Raw genomic sequence first — 15,071 nt, forward strand, 5'->3', positions numbered from 1 at the left:
CCCCCCCCCCAACCCCGCTGGGAGAGAGCCCACATCCCACACCTGATGGTGTTATTTTTATTTTTTTGGAGGGGGGAAAGCCCTGAGCGCTCGCAGCACCTGCTGCTGGGTGCGCGGTCTGCGGATGTTTGGCATTCCCCAGCGCCGCGCTTCCGAGCCGGGGGCGAGCGGCACGGTGCGGGTTCCATCTTCCCAGTGGCAGCTGTGCAGCGTCCCGGTGGTGTTCTGTGCACACGGTGATGGGGCATCACCATGGCGAGGGGCAGCAGGGAGAGGAGAAGTGGAGGTGCTGGGTAGGAAGCGGCGTACCCACGGATGGAGCCCCCCACGCCGTGCCCAGCCCAGTGCAGCAAAGGGGCAGTGGGATGCGTGGAGCCTTTGGGCATGGTCTGTTTGGGGGGCACGGAGCCCAGCACGGTTCTGTGGAGCTGTTTCGCTGCACTAAGTGCTGAGCTGTGAGCGTTGCAGTGTGGGGCTGAGCCCCGCTTCCCTGCTCGGATGCTGTCGGCACACACGCCTCAGAGACCATTCAATGCAGACCTATGTAACTTTATCCCGTGTTCGTTACAAGCCGTAATTGAAAAACAATCTTGGGGTTTTCCTTCCCGTCCCCTGAGGGATGGGGATTCTGGCTGCGAGCTGGGAAAGGCTGCGCCGTGCCACGCTGTGCCCCAAACCAGCCCCACGGAGCCCCTCTATGGCCCTATAGGGCGAGTGTTCAATGCACAGCGCCCAGAGGTGCCCAGCGTGGGCTGGAGGCGGCTGTGTCGGGTGGGAAGTTGAGAGGAGGAGAAGTCTGTTGTGGGCCGAGGGGCGGAAGGAAGCTGAGGCTTAGGGAGGGAAACGTGAGCTCGCCGGGCTGGGACGGGGCTCTGCCATTGCTCTGCTATTGTGGAGGTAAAAATAGCCACCGGGTGGTTGGCGGGGACGCTCCCGGAGCTGGGCAGGTGAGCAGCACCCGTCAGGAGAGCAGGACGGTGTCCTCTGCACCAAAAGCGCTGTTATTTCCCCAACAAGGAGCCCTGGCAGGCAATCCTGTATTGCTGTTATGGCTTTCTGTCCCTCTGACTACGCTGAGGGCCGGTCTGGGGCCCTGGCGGTGGCACAAAGGCCACCAGGAGGAGGTGGCTCGGTCTCCATCTCCCATCCGTGCGGGCCGCAGAGCAAACACGGAGGCGATGCGTTGGGCGCGATGCTCGCCGTGCCCCCGGAGCGCTCCCCATCCTGTTTTTAGCCGCTCTCTGCAGCACCCCGGGGCCGTGCACCCTGCTCGCTGTGCCAGCGGCGTCACCGCGGCCGAGGACCTCGCGGTGTCACATTGCTGCAGCGCCCGCTCGTGACCCAGGGATCTCCCCGGCGCGGACACGTGGGGACGGCTGAGGTCAGCCTCTGTGCTGGGGGTCAGCAGGTGCCTGGCTTTCCTTTGAGTGGCATAGACGTTGCTGGAAGCCGAGCAGCGGGACCCCCTCCTTGCACGCACCCCAGCCTGGCCGCGCTCTGCGGGGCGAAAGGGAAACATCTCTTTATTAGGGTTGTTTCCTTAAATAAAGCCCTTGGAGCAAGTGCTGGCCTGGCTGCTCTGCCGTCCCATGGCCAGCGCTGCGTTATTAACACCTCATTAGTTGTTAGTTCCTCCCTGCTCCTCTGGCTCAGCAAATCCCGGTGGCTTTGTCCTTACTCCCTGACTCCCACCTCTCCGGAGACCACATTATTTTTTTTTTCCGTGGTCCTTTGCGCTTCTGCTGACGGCTGAAATTTCGTTTCTTCTTCTGGAGGTCAGGAGCTCACTTTGCCTTGCAGCTCCTTCTCCTGGTGCGTGCCGACACGCACCGCGCTGCACGGGGCGCATCCCCGCGGCTTATCGGCAGCGCTCGGCATCGCCCGGCTGCCAGCAGCTGGCTCACACTGCAACCTGGGCTTCCACTTGGCCGCTCCCCAGGAATCTTTTCATTTATTTATATATTTATTTATTTTTTCCCCCTTCTAAAATCTCGAATTGCTTCCCCCAAGTGATGGCAGCAGCAGGACGCGGCTCTGCGCCAATGGCGTTCGCGGTGCAGGTGGGTTAGAGGCGATGGCACCCCACGTCTTCGGGTGGGCGCCCCACGGTCTCGCTTGTCATTCTGCGGCCACTGGGGCTCAGCTTGGATGCTAGGAACAATTTCTTCACCCAAAGAGTGGCGATGCAGTGGCACAGCTGCCCAGGGAGGTGCTGGGGGCACTGTTCCTGGAGGTGTTAAGAGCCATGGGGACACGGCACTGAGGGATGTGGTCACTGGGCACGGTGGGTTGCATTGGGTTGGACTTGATGACCGTAGTGGTCTTTTCCAACCTCAGCCATTCTGTGATTCCCGTATTCCTCTGTCCTGCTGCGTAACCCAGGCTATGACCGCTGGCAGACCTCCCTTGCCGAGGGCTCTGCCTCCTTCCGTGGGAGCACGCTGCAGTGGGGCTGGGGGTGAATTGCCCCGAGTTGCCCAAAAGCCCCCGTGGATTTGCACTTGCTTTGCCTCCCAGCGCCCTGCCCGGGGATGCTGTCTGTGCCATGGAAGTTATTTTGAGAAGTGGGGCAGCGCTGTTGGCATGGAGGGGAGCGGAGGCACCGAGATGAAAGGTAAATCTGCAGAGATAATTGGGAGCTGCTTCCTGCAGGAATCAGGTGAAGGCGTGTGCGATGGGGGGCGGGGGGGGGGGAAGTCTCTGCAGTGCTGGGGGTGCCCCGAGCCCCCTGCTGCTCCCATGGAGGGGTCCTGGACCCACTGTGGGCAGGGGGCGATGGGGAGCTGTGCACCCCGCTGCCTCCTCCAGGCCTGCCGGACATTGCTCCTTCAGGCTTCATTTTTATAAACTGCCCTTTGAGATTTTGTCATCCCTGTGCAGATGAAAGGAAGATGCTGCGGTGCCTCTGTGCGTGTCTCCGTTGCAGCTGGGTGGCCCAGCTTTCTGTTTGGGGTTTATCATTTTTTGAGGTGCTTTGGGTTTTGGTTTTTTTTCCCTCTCTAATCTCTCCGGGCTTCACATCTTGGCTTCCAACCCCTTGGTTCTGGGCAGCCAGTCCCTCTCCTGCTCCATCCCTCCTGGGGATCAATGGGGAGGAGCACAGCCCCCAGGGTAGATCTGCCTTCTTGGCAACACTGGCCATGCCCACTTGGATTGGCAGCAGGAGACCCCCTTCATCTCCCCACAATCCCCTTTGGGCTGCTGTGCGCTCAGGGAGCTGCAGCCCTGCATTGTAGTGCTGAAGGGCAGTAGCTGAGCCTTTAAATTCTGTGCCAGTGATGGATGGATGCGTGAGAATTGCATTTGCTGGCCTGGTAACAAACAGCTTTGCATTTTATGCTGCTTTCCTGCTGTCACTTGGGGAAATTCAGACACATCCTAATCTGCAAGGCCAGGGATTTCCCTGCTGCATGAATGGGGCAGAGAAGCACCCAGGAAAGCTGTGAGGCAGTGGAGAAGCCGGGCTCCCTGCTCCCAGCTCCTGTCTGCAGCTTGGGCAGAGGTAGGTGACGTTGGGTGCTTCTCCCATGGGTATGCAGGTCTGGTCTTCTCCTCTGCTCGGCTCCTGGTGGCTCTGGCTCTGCTTTCTTGGCTGATTTTTCCCTTTAGCCTATGGACTTGTTGATCCCTGGGGCTTTCTGTTGAAGCCGTGGGGTCTGACGGCTGTGTCGGGCCCAGAGGTCCCTGGGCTGCTCCGGTCAGGGACTCCTCAGTGGTTTTATGAGAAATCAATGCTGCTTTTGAACAGGTCATAATCGTAAAATAAGTACAATTTATGGCTGCTGCCAGGGCCAGGTTTTGTTCCAGTGGTTCCAGTGTGGCAGAGGGAGAGGAAAGAGCACAAAACCACTTTCCCGCAGCGTTTCCCACTTTGTACCAGGGCTGTAGGCCCACACCAGCGGCGGGGGGAACGTGGCGGCCGCGCTGACGCTGTCCCCTCGCCCGCAGCCCGCCGCCAGGTGGAATGGGGCAGCCATGAACGGCGATGCCCTGTGCCAGGAGCCCTCCTCCCCGCTCCCCGACTGGCGCGAGTTCTGCGAGCTGCACGCCCAGGCGGCCGCCGTCGACTTCGCCCAGAAGTTCTGCCAGTTCCTGAAGGAGAACCCGCACTACGACACGCCGGGCGCCGAGGCCTCCTTCTCCCACCACTTCGCCGCCAACTTCTTGGATATCTTCAGCGTGGAGGTCAGCCGGGTGTTCGTCTCCGACTCGCCCACCAAGTACAACATCGTGCCCTTCGTGGGGCTGCAGAACTGCCACGTGCCCTACGGGCGCGAGGTGGCCCAGCGGAAGGAGGAGACGTCCACCGAGTCCTTGGACAGCATGGAGGCCCCGCTGGGCGCCGGCCGCTATCTCAGCCCGGCACAGCAGGCGCAGGCCCGCAAAGTGTCCTCCTACGGCCAGTCCCGCAGCTCGGAGGACGTCTCCGTGCACGCCTCCACCAAGCCCAAGTTCAAGAAGGGCTTCTCCTTGAGGAACATGAGCTTGTGCGTGGTGGACGGCATGAAGGAGATGTGGCACCGTAGGTCTTCTCCTGAGCCGGGCGCCGAGGCCGCTCCGGGCAACAGGAGGGCCGAGAGGGAACCGTGGGGCAAGGACCCCGCTGACCCCCGGGAGAAGTGGACCCACAAGCTGCGTCTGTCCAAGGCGCAGTCCTCCAAGGTGGAGCTGGTGGACATCCAGAGGGAGGGCACGCTGCGCTACATGGTGGCCGACGACACAAACTGTGTGGGGAGCTCGCAGTGGCAGAAGTGCCGCCTCCTGCTGCGCAAGGCCGTGAAGGTGGAAGGGGAGAGGTTCCTGCTCGAGTTCTACGTCCCTCCCAAGGTAAGGCCTGGCTGAGGTTCTGGTGAGCATTGGGGGTGAAGTTCAGGCAGCAGTTGAGCTTTGTGGGTTCGGTCAGGGAGGTGTGGTGCTGGGTGTTGAGATGTGAATGCACACACAGTTGGGTCCCATCTACAAAACCACCGGTTCTCATCTCTCGTGGCCTTTGGAAAGGTGCTGAAGCCCCAGCCTGCTGGCTCAGCCCAGGGCGTTGGTGGTTGCAGAGGAGCAGCTCACTGCCACGCTGAGATGCACGGTGTCCTGGACATGAGGAGTTTTTGCTCTCCCAAAGACTTGGCAGAGCACTCCATGTGCCACCAGGAGGTCCCACGCTTGGACTCGGCACTCCTCCTTATTTTCAAATTGATAATTCATGTGGGATAATCATAGAATCACTGAGGTTGGAAAACACCTCATCCAGTCTCACCATCCACCTACCACCAATGCTGCCCACTGACCACGTCCCTCAGTGCCACAACTACATGGTTCTTAAACACCTGCAGGGACAGGGACTCCCTCACCTCCCTGGGCAGCCTGTGCTGCTGCATCACTGCTCTTTAGGAGAAGATCTTCCTAATATCCAGCTATCCTTGTACTACCCAACCCTCCCCCGTGCCTACAGAGCCTCGCTTGCACTGTGTGTGCTCATCATTGGCAGCCCCGGGGCAAATAATAAGTCATTCCCTGGGCCTTGCTAGTTGTGTTAGAACTGAAATCTCACATTATTTAAATGCCATGGGATGGAGAACCTATTCTGCTGTAATCACAGCCCTCTGCCTTCAGTTTTCCTTTCCTTCTCCCCTTGTCCCATCTTGTTCTCCATCTGCCGTACGTTGCAGCTGCAGCAGTAGCATCGAGCTGGCACAGCTGGAAGTAAAACTCCATCAACTTCAGGAGCGCTGTGTTTGCGTAGGCGCTACCAAAACTACGGGCACAAATTCCCTTCTTAACTGCTGCTTCAGAAGCAACGAGCCCTGTTAGATGTCCCTGACAGTTGTTTTAAGCATCCAGGAGTTTTAAGGGGAAAATACACTTGCAGAGATGCTCCCGTGGCCATTAATAGCACCCCCCCATGGGGTGTAGGAAGACCCCACAGGAGCAGGCCGTTCCCTGCCCGCTGCTGAATGAGCAGTGTGGGTTTTCCCTTTCTCCCCTCCTGTGATGGGAGCACTCTGATGGAAGAATGCAGCAGGGCTGGGCCCCACGCAGCACACGTGGAGGTGGTGGTGCTGCGGACCGCAGAGGTGGAAATGAAACGTCCCAGAGGGGAAAGGGACAGTTCCTGTTCTCATACTTCAATTTTTAGCTTTTTCCCTTTAAAAATAAAATAAAATAGGAACTGAAGCCGTTGTTGGTAACCTGCAGCCCAGCGCTCATTGTCAGCCCTGTCGGGATGCCAGTGCTGCAGCAAGGAGGCTTGGCAGACAAGTGCATGAACTTCCCAGTCTTCCACCGGGCCTTCTCCTCGTTTAATTAAAAGAGCTCAGAGTTATCAGGCACATGAGGGAAATCAATGCTTTTCTTTTTATTTTTTTTTAATTCCCACCCTCCCCCCCCACCTTTAACAAGCGCGTGGGCTGAGCTGTGATCTTGCCTTGCTGAGAGCTGCATTCTCCCCTGGGATGGTTTGATTCGATTGAGCGACGACTTTTTATTATTTATTGATTGATTGATTTTTATTTATTTATTTGTTTGTTTTCATTCTTCTTTTCCAGGCTTCCAAGCCCAAGGTGAGCATCCCGCTGTCAGCCATCATCGAGGTGCGGACCACCATGCCTTTGGAGATGCCTGACAAGGACAACACCTTTGTGCTGAAGGTGAGGGGGGGATGGGGGCAGTGGTGGGCCCCACATCCAGCCCCACATCCAACCCCACTGCAGGGATGCTTTGGCCCCAGGGACATTTCCTTGGCCCAAGCATCGCTGATGTTGCCATGGGGTCCCTGACCCCCCCCCCCCCTTCCTGTGCTGTGCTCCCCTTTGGGGCTCCCACAGTGATGCAGCATCCACCTGAAGCCCAGCTATATTGGGATTGAGGTAGAATCATAGAATCATTCAGGTTGAGAAAGACCCCTTAGATCCCCAAGTCCAACCCCAACCCACCCCCACCATGCCCACTGACCACGTCCCTCAGTGCCACATCTGCACAGTTCTTGGACACCTCCAGGGACGGTGACCCCACCACCTCCCAGGTGTTTGCCTGGTTCTTGCCATCGTGTTTTGATTCACCCCATCACTACAAGAATGGTGAAATGAGTATCCAGAGATGATTTGCAAGGGATGCGAGCAGAGAGACTGAATCCATCTCCAACTGGAGACCCCAGAGAAATCGTTCTCCATACAATGCAATTAACTGAATGCTCCCTGCTGACAGGCAGCAGCTCTCTGTAGCAAATCCCAGGCTCAGGTGGAAGCACTGTGAAGCACCATGGGGCTGGGTGGCAGCAGGGACCTTCCCACTGAGCACTGCATGGCCCCAGTCATAGAATCATAGAATATCCCAAGTTGGAAGGGACCCATAAGGATCATCAAGTCCAGCTCCTGGCTCCACAAAGGACCACCCAAACCACACATCTGAGAGCACTGTCCAAATGTTCCTTGAACTCCAGCAGCTCGGGGCCATGTCCACTGTCCTGGGGAGCCTGTTCCATGCCCACTGCCCTCTGGTGCAGAACCTTTTCCTAACCACCAGCCTGACCTTCCCCAGATGCAGCTCCATGCTGTCCCCTCGGGCCTTGTTGAAGTTGGTCTTCCCCACGTTGCCTCAAAGTGAAGGCGGTGCAACAGCCAGGAGCCAGCAGGAAGCATCGCTTCTCCTTGCATCGCTTCTCCTTTCTTCTTCCCCTTTCCCCAGCCCCAGCACATCCTCTGGCTGTCTCCATGCCCAGAGGATGCCGCTGACTCACAGCAGCTCATGAGCTGCCCTAACCCTGCCGTGCTTTTTGCAGAAGCACTCCGCAGCCACGGTTCCCCTGCTGGCGTCAGCGCCGTGCCCTTGAGGTGGAGCTGCCTGGGGCTTTTTCTTTCAAAGCTGATTTCTCACCATCAGGGAGTTCACTGTAATTCTTGCCTCATCCTCCAGCATATTGCAGCGTGGTGTCATTCCTGAATTGATCGGGGATCCATCCTCTCCTCCTTCCGTTCTCACCGCTGAATGGCAGCGTGAATGGGGCTGTGAGCATGGGGCTCAGCATCTCCTCTGCTTTGGCCATTAACCATCAGTGTCTGCTCTTGGAATATGGCTCATCACTCCTTCTGATCATGGTTTCCAGATCCCTGTAAAATCTGAGACCCGCTTTGCTGCTCTTCTTCCACTGCCGCAGCTCTGGCACTGCTTCCACCTTCTCAGTAATTACCCCCTCCCCATTTACCCTCTAACCTGCTGCTGCCCCCATTCTGCCTGTGGGGTTAATTGACTGCCATCGATCCCTTCTGTGAGGCACCAAGCACCAAGTCAACCCCAGGGGCTCATTCAGCATCATTTGCTGCCCCTTTCCCGCTGTGCTCCCTCCCACCTCTCCCTCTCATGATGTGTTCCTGACACCCTTTACTCCTCGTGGCTCACTTTCTGCCCTGAGCCACATTCCTGCTGCCTGATGCGATCCCCCTTTGCAGAGGACTGGAGCCCCCCCTCGGTGCTGGGGTATGGATCAGAGGGGGTGGGACAGGGGCTAGGGGGCTGCGCTTCCCCTGCTGCCTTCTGTACATGGGGCTGATGCAGAGCCTTCACCCATGGGTGGGAAAGCCCCTGCCTCATGCAGGGGGGCCACTCTGGACCCCATGATGCCCAGTCACCCGGCAATTAGCAGACGCTGCGTTCTCACCGCTCATCAGACACTGAGCACACGCGTTTTTTCCATTGCACAAGCAGTGCTTGCAAAATACCCGAGCTCTGCACATGCTCTGCTCGCTTTCATGCTCTGCATGAAGGAGCACTGTGCTCTCCCAAGCTGCAAACCCGTGGTTAAACAAAACGGGGTTCTGCTGCTCCCCTGCAGCTGGCACGTGGCAGGGGACCGGGTGCTGCTCGCCCCGGGCACTGCTCCCTGTTTATTTTCAGGACAGTGATTCAGTTGTATGCCATTAATTTAATTTGCAAGAAGGCTCTTGGCTGGCAATGCGATACCCTCCCAGAGCCAGGGCTCCTCCCAGCTCAGGGTCATGCAGAGGGGTCCAGGAGGGATGGGGCAGCAGCATCACCTGGTGCCCACTGCCTCCCTGTTGCCATATGGTGTTTTCATCCTTCCCAGCCCCAGAGCAGCTCGAATCCTTTGGGCTCGCAGCCTTTGAGCTTTTCTGGGTCACCCCTTGCCGTCCCTTTGTTGGGGTGGGAACATCCCGGTGTCCTCCACCCAAGGAGTTATTAACAGCAGCAGGGGGATATGGGGGTGGCTGCCATCCCACCACATTATGGGATTGGCTTTGCCTGGTGGGGAGTGGCAAGACCTCAGACATGACCTGACAGTGTCCTGACTCTCCTCCAGGTGGAGAACGGTGCCGAGTACATCCTGGAGACCATTGACTCTTTGCAGAAACACTCATGGGTGGCAGATATCCAGGACTGCATCGACCCAGGGTAAGGCTCATGGGCATGGCTGGGTTACCCCTGCACACTGCAGCCCCCCTCTCTCCAGTTGGTCAGGACACGACCTGGGCACGATTCAGGCATTGCTGCTCCAGGAGGTCTCTGCTATGATATTCTTGTCGAAAGGAAAATCATCTTGTTCCAGCAAACAAAAGTTCTCCTGTGCAGCCCAGAGAAGGTGGTGGGCTGGCTGTTGGGGCTGGTAGCCAGCCCTCGCAGACCACTGGCTTGGAACAGACCCCAGCTGATGCAATTTCTGCTGCTCAGCTTATTGCAGAAAGTCCCTGACTCATTGGGGCAAAAAATCTGGAGGCAGAGTCAGCAACCACTGTGTGTCAGAGGAGCACCCTACAACGCACGCACTCAATATCAGCCCAGTTTCCCATCCTTTTTTTTCCAGCCCAGCATCCATCCTGTAGTGAAGGCTCTGCAGGCACACTCCCTCAGGGAGCCCCCAGAGCTGCTCTTCTTGCCATGGCTTTGGCAAAGGGAGCTCGTGGGGGTGAGAGCCCCTGAGCAGAGCTGGGATGGCAGCTTGGGGAGGTCCCTGCTGCCTCCTGTACCCCCTTCCCCATGTCAGCCTTTCCCCAAAACCGCATTTTGCTGAGGGAATTCGCCTATGCGCTCCTTTTGCGCTGCTTCTTTAAATACATACAACCCAGTGCTGGCCTCCAGACACGGCCGTAAAGCAAATAATAATGAACTCCACAGCAAATAATAATGAGCCGCTTCATACGCTGCCGCGCGCGCTCTGTGCCAAGAATGAATTTTCATTCAGCTCCTGCGTGCGGTGCTCGGTCCTCCTGCCAAGGATCCGTGCTGAAACCTCTGCGTAAGCACCCAGCAACGGGATTTCTGCAGAGCTCTGTCGGTTTTGGTTTCCTTCTCCTCTTATTTATTTATTTTTTTTCCTTTTCTTTCTTTTTTCTTTTCTTTTTTTTTTTTTTAAGTGGCTGCAGCTGAATGACTCCCAGTGGCTGATTCACTTACTGGCCACTAAATAATTCAGCAGCTCCCCCGTGAGCCGTTACGCTAACGCAGCCGCTTCCTGGCTGCCGGCACGCACGTGGCTGCTGTTAAGCAAAAGAGCACCCGAATGCCACGAGCAGCTAAAAATAGGCAGTGAGCGAGCTGGGAGCTTGCACAACAATGATACTCAAGTGCATGGGGCAGCCTGGGTGCGCGGTGCATTGGCTGCTCGCTGTGCCCCATCCCATGGCACTGAGTGCTGCTTTTGTGCTCTGGGAGGAAGGGCTGAGGAGCTGGGATTTCGTTGGGATGGTGGCTTTGGGGTAAAAGGAGTCCCTCCGAGGGGTGATGCCACGTGTGCAGCGTGTGACCCTCTGCTCTGTGCTCGCCCTCCAGGGACAGCGGGGATGACATCGAGTTGGCATCCTGTGCACAGGGAGCCTGCCTGCCAGGCCGGGCGTCCTCCTGCAGCTGCGAGTTCCTGGCTGATGGTGAGAGGTCCCACGGGGGGTGGGGAGGTGTCTGCTGCTGCCACCTCTGCTGTGTGCAGGGCAGCTCCTGCCAGGGGGCCTGGAGCAAGAGCTCAGGTCCCGGTGCTAGCCCCCACCATGGGGACATGCCTATTCTTGTTTGAAGGCATCGGTGTTTCCTTCCAGATGTGCACAGGCTGCCAGACAGATGTGCCCTGCCCGGTGCTCACAATGCCACCACTACCGCTGTGCCCGCGCCCCACGGCCGGGGCAGGGACTCCATGGGGGAGCTGCTGGCCCACGTCCCGCTGGAGAGCTTCTTGCAGACACTGGAGTCTGCACCCACAGCCAGTGCACACCTTGCAGGTAGGCATGCACGGGGGGAATGCGGCACGTGGCCCCATTGCCTCGTCCTTGGGGCTGGGAGAAGGCAATGCCCGCGTGCTCCCTAAAACCCAGCGGTGCTTGCGGCCAGGAGAGGACAGTGAAGCAGACACGGAGGTCAACCTCTCCGACTTCCCCTGGTTCCACGGGACGCTGTCACGGATCAAGGCGGCTCAGCTGGTGCTGTTCGGCGGTGCCCGGAGCCACGGTTTGTTCGTCATCCGGCAGAGTGAAACACGGCCGGGGGAGTATGTGCTGACCTTCAACTTCCAGGGGAAAGCCAAGGTGGGTGACTCCCTGAGCCAACCTCGGGCGGCTGCGAGGCTGGGACGGGGTTGGGGCCTTCCACCTGCAGCTCACCCCCTGCCCCTGTCCTCACAGCACCTCCGCCTGTCGCTGAACGAGAGCGGGCAGTGCCACGTGCAGCACCTCTGGTTCCAGAGCATCTTTGACATGCTGCGACACTTCCACACGCACCCCATCCCGCTGGAGTCGGGCGGCGCCGCCGACATCACGCTCCGCAGCTATGTGGTGGCACAGAGCCTGCAGCCCGGTGGGTGCTGGGGCCGTGTTGGGTTTGGGGCTGGTGGGGAGGATTGGGGCTGGGATCATAGAATCATAAAACCATAAAGATTGGAAAAGACCTCTCAGATCCCCAAGTCCAACCCCAGCCCACCCCCACCATGCCCACTGACCACATCCCTCAGTGTCACATCCCCACGGTTCTGGAACACCTCCTGGGATGGGAACCCCCCTTACCTCCCTGGGCAGCCTGTGCCACTGCATCACTGTTCTTTCTGAGAAGAAACACCACCCCAAAAAGGAATGAGTCTCCATAGGTTCCTTGGCTCAGGTAGGAGAGGATTAGTGGTCTGCACAGCTCACTGGGGCATGGAGAAGGTGGGAAGTGACAGGGTGTACAGAGTGAAGAATGGAGAGGGTGGGCATGGGAAGGTGCCAGCCTCCAGGCACCCTCAGAGGGGCTGAGCTCCCCATTCCATTAGCATCTGGACAATGCCCTCAGAGGTATGGTCTAGTTTTTGGATGGTGCTATGTGGAGCCAGGAGCTGGACTCAATGATCCTTACAGTTTCCTTCCAACTTGAGATATTCTATGATTCCCTTGCAGATGCTGCCCCCCCACCAGCCCTCGTGCCACAGCCACCGCTCTGCCGCACCGACCCTCCGCCCCCACACTATTTCTGCAACACAGCGCCCGCCGCCCCGCCAGTCCCACCACCCACCGAGGGGGTGACTGTACCCCCCGCCGTCCCCGCGCCCTACCACCGCCTGGAGGGAGCCCTGGGCCCTCGCAGCCGCAGCGACAGCACTGAGCGCCGGCCAGAGCCCCCTGCCACTGGCACTGAGGACTACCACGATGCCGATGGTGCCCGCAGTCGGACCCGGGCGGTGGAGAACCAATACTCCTTCTACTGAGCCCCTCAGGGGCGGGATGGTGGGGGGACACGGGGCACCGTGCCCCTTGCTGCTGCACCAGCCTCACTGCCACCACCAGCACCAGGGTCAGGACGTCCTCCTTGCTCCTGTGCGATGTCCCAGCTGGAGCTGGCAGCACCGGGGGGTGCGAGGTTGGAAGCATCAGTGCCATTTTGGAGCTTGCAGCACCTTCCCTTTCCCTCCGGACCAAGTGTTCTCCCAGCACTGAGGTTTGGGCGTTTTGGGATGGGGATGGAAGTGTCCCTGCAGAGCTGTCCCCATAGGTGCAGGTCTGTGTGCCTGGAGGCACTGTGCCCCATGCCCAGCCCAGCTCCATCCTTGTGCGTCTCTGGGGCACGTGTTTCCCATGCTCTGCCAGGAGAAGGCTTTTTCCAAAGCTTGATGCATCTCATTGGAGGAAAGTTTTTCCCTGCTTTCCTGCCCTTTCTGTTCCTTTGTCCTTCTTCTCCTTGTAAAGACTCCCTGAACACCCTTCTTCTTCCTCCCTCTCCCCCCTTTGCTTCTGAAACCTCGGATGCCTGCGAGGGTGTCAGCAGCCTTCTGCCTCCTTTCTACAGCACTCATTGCCATCGCTGAAGGCAAATCTTGTCAAATACAACACCAGCCCCACTCACATCAGCCCTTAGTTGGGATATCTCTGGGGGTTCAGACAGAGGCCAGGTGCAGGGCTGGAGGCAGAATTACCCCCAGAGCACTCCCCAGGAGTGCAAACACTACAGACCTTCAGTAGATGCTATTGAAGATTTTTTTTTTTCTTATAGAAATTGAAAAACCCAGAGTGAGTGAAAGGAACGGGGCTGCTGCCAGGTGGGTTCGTGCAGGCAGAACACAGACCAGGTTGGGCTGACAGCATCGGGATTTCCCTTGCTCAAGTGCCCCCCTGACCTCACCAGTGCCACGCGGCAGCACCGCTGCCTGCAGGGACCATGCGCTGTCTCTGTCTGTTAGCGGCATCGTGGCTTTTAAGCAGACCCCAGCAGCAGATCTCCAGGAGGAAAAGGAGCTCCCTCCTGCACTGCTGAGACCTGGGAGAGAGCATAGAGCAGAAAGACGCTGGGGCCAGGCTGCTTGCTGGGATTGTGTGCTTCGTGTAGGGTATGAGTCAAGCCACAGCCAAGCTCAAACCCCAGTGAATTGCCTGAAGAGTTGTTCTGGCGTCTGGTTTTGGTTTGGATCAGATTTTTTTTGTTAGGTGCCTTCTTTCCTGAGCTAGCAAAGTGTGTCCCTGCTCTGGAGTCACTTGTCCACCTTCCCACGGGCAGGGACAGGGTCTTTGAGGCTTGTCGCCTCCTCCAGGGCTGAGAGCTGCCTTTTGGGCTGCTGAGGGCCGGGAGCTCTCCTTCCTGCAGCCAGCTCCCATTGTCCCAAACACACAGCCCTCAAACCCTGCCATGCCAGCAGCCACCTCCCCATGCGAAGGCTGGGGCAGTGGGAGTGTGTTATTTCTCCTTGCTCATGCAAGGAGAAGCCGGATGCTCTTTGTCGCTGGGTTTAACATGGACTCCCTTCATATACACAGTGATTGAGTGGGGACCTCCAGATGTGGCACAGATGTCACCGCTCTTGTTCTCCCCACAGTCCCCAAGTGGCAGTGGATGGGAGCACTGCCTTGGAGACCTTCACACATTGGCTGATTTGTCATCATCTGCATCACGGGATAGGAGTGGGGTGGGGGGAGCAGCAATCTGCAAACAAACATGTTCATTTGTAAATAGGGAAGAGTCTGGAAGAGTCTACTGTTCTGTAGAATAAATTAATTTTATTTAAAAAAGAAAAAAGGGGACTTGTTAAACAAATGGAGAACTCGAGTTCCAGTTTTAAAATAAAACCACTTGCAAAAAGGACAGCACAAGAACATGAGCTTGGAGCTTTGCTGGATTTGCTACGTAGAGAGGATGCTGTCATGTTGTGTGCATACAGATCTCGCTGCTGGCCTCAGGCAGCTGTGGCAGGGCACAGGCTGCCCAGCAGAGCAGGTCTGGCACACCAGGGAGGGAGGAGGGGGTATTTTTTATCATGGTTTAGCAGAAGGAGGTGGAGGACATGTCCAGGCTACGCAGGGCTGGGTTTCCTCTCCTCTCAGTCTGTCATTTTCTTTGTCTCACGTGTCACCGGTGTAAGTTGAAACGCCTTCAACCCTGGAGCGGAGCAGATAAAAGTGAATTAACAACCCTGGGGAACATCTCCTAGCAGCAGTGTTCCCCATACGTGTTTTCCAACCCCCCTCCCCAAGGGAGGCAGGCAGTGCCTCATGCTCCGCTGCCATACATCTTCCTAGCGTGCTCTTTTCTGTTGAGGATCCCCAGGGAAAACCAGTACGCGGTCCCAGACTGCTCTGTCACAGCTCGGCAGCATGGCAGACACAGCATCTAGACGCAGCTCA

General features: G+C 57.7%; 1 protein-coding gene across 2 annotated transcripts; it reads left to right on the forward strand.

Annotated features, from left to right (window-relative positions):
* SH2B2 (SH2B adaptor protein 2) lies at window positions 38–14,534 on the forward strand. Of its 2 annotated transcripts, none has more exons than XM_021415480.1 (8): window positions 38–4,827; window positions 6,540–6,641; window positions 9,308–9,399; window positions 10,774–10,868; window positions 11,014–11,213; window positions 11,307–11,516; window positions 11,613–11,784; window positions 12,360–14,534. In XM_021415480.1, the coding sequence occupies exons 1-8, from the start codon at window positions 3,976–3,978 to the stop codon at window positions 12,665–12,667; spliced, it is 2,031 nt and encodes a 676-aa protein (XP_021271155.1). In that variant the 5' UTR covers window positions 38–3,975; the 3' UTR covers window positions 12,668–14,534. The 2 variants fall into 2 exon arrangements, with proteins under 2 accessions (XP_021271155.1, XP_021271156.1); XM_021415481.1 differs by having other exon boundaries at window positions 44–4,827; window positions 11,034–11,213; window positions 11,323–11,516.

Source organism: Numida meleagris, chromosome 18 (assembly GCF_002078875.1).
Source record: "Numida meleagris isolate 19003 breed g44 Domestic line chromosome 18, NumMel1.0, whole genome shotgun sequence".
Taxonomy (NCBI): domain Eukaryota; kingdom Metazoa; phylum Chordata; class Aves; order Galliformes; family Numididae; genus Numida; species Numida meleagris.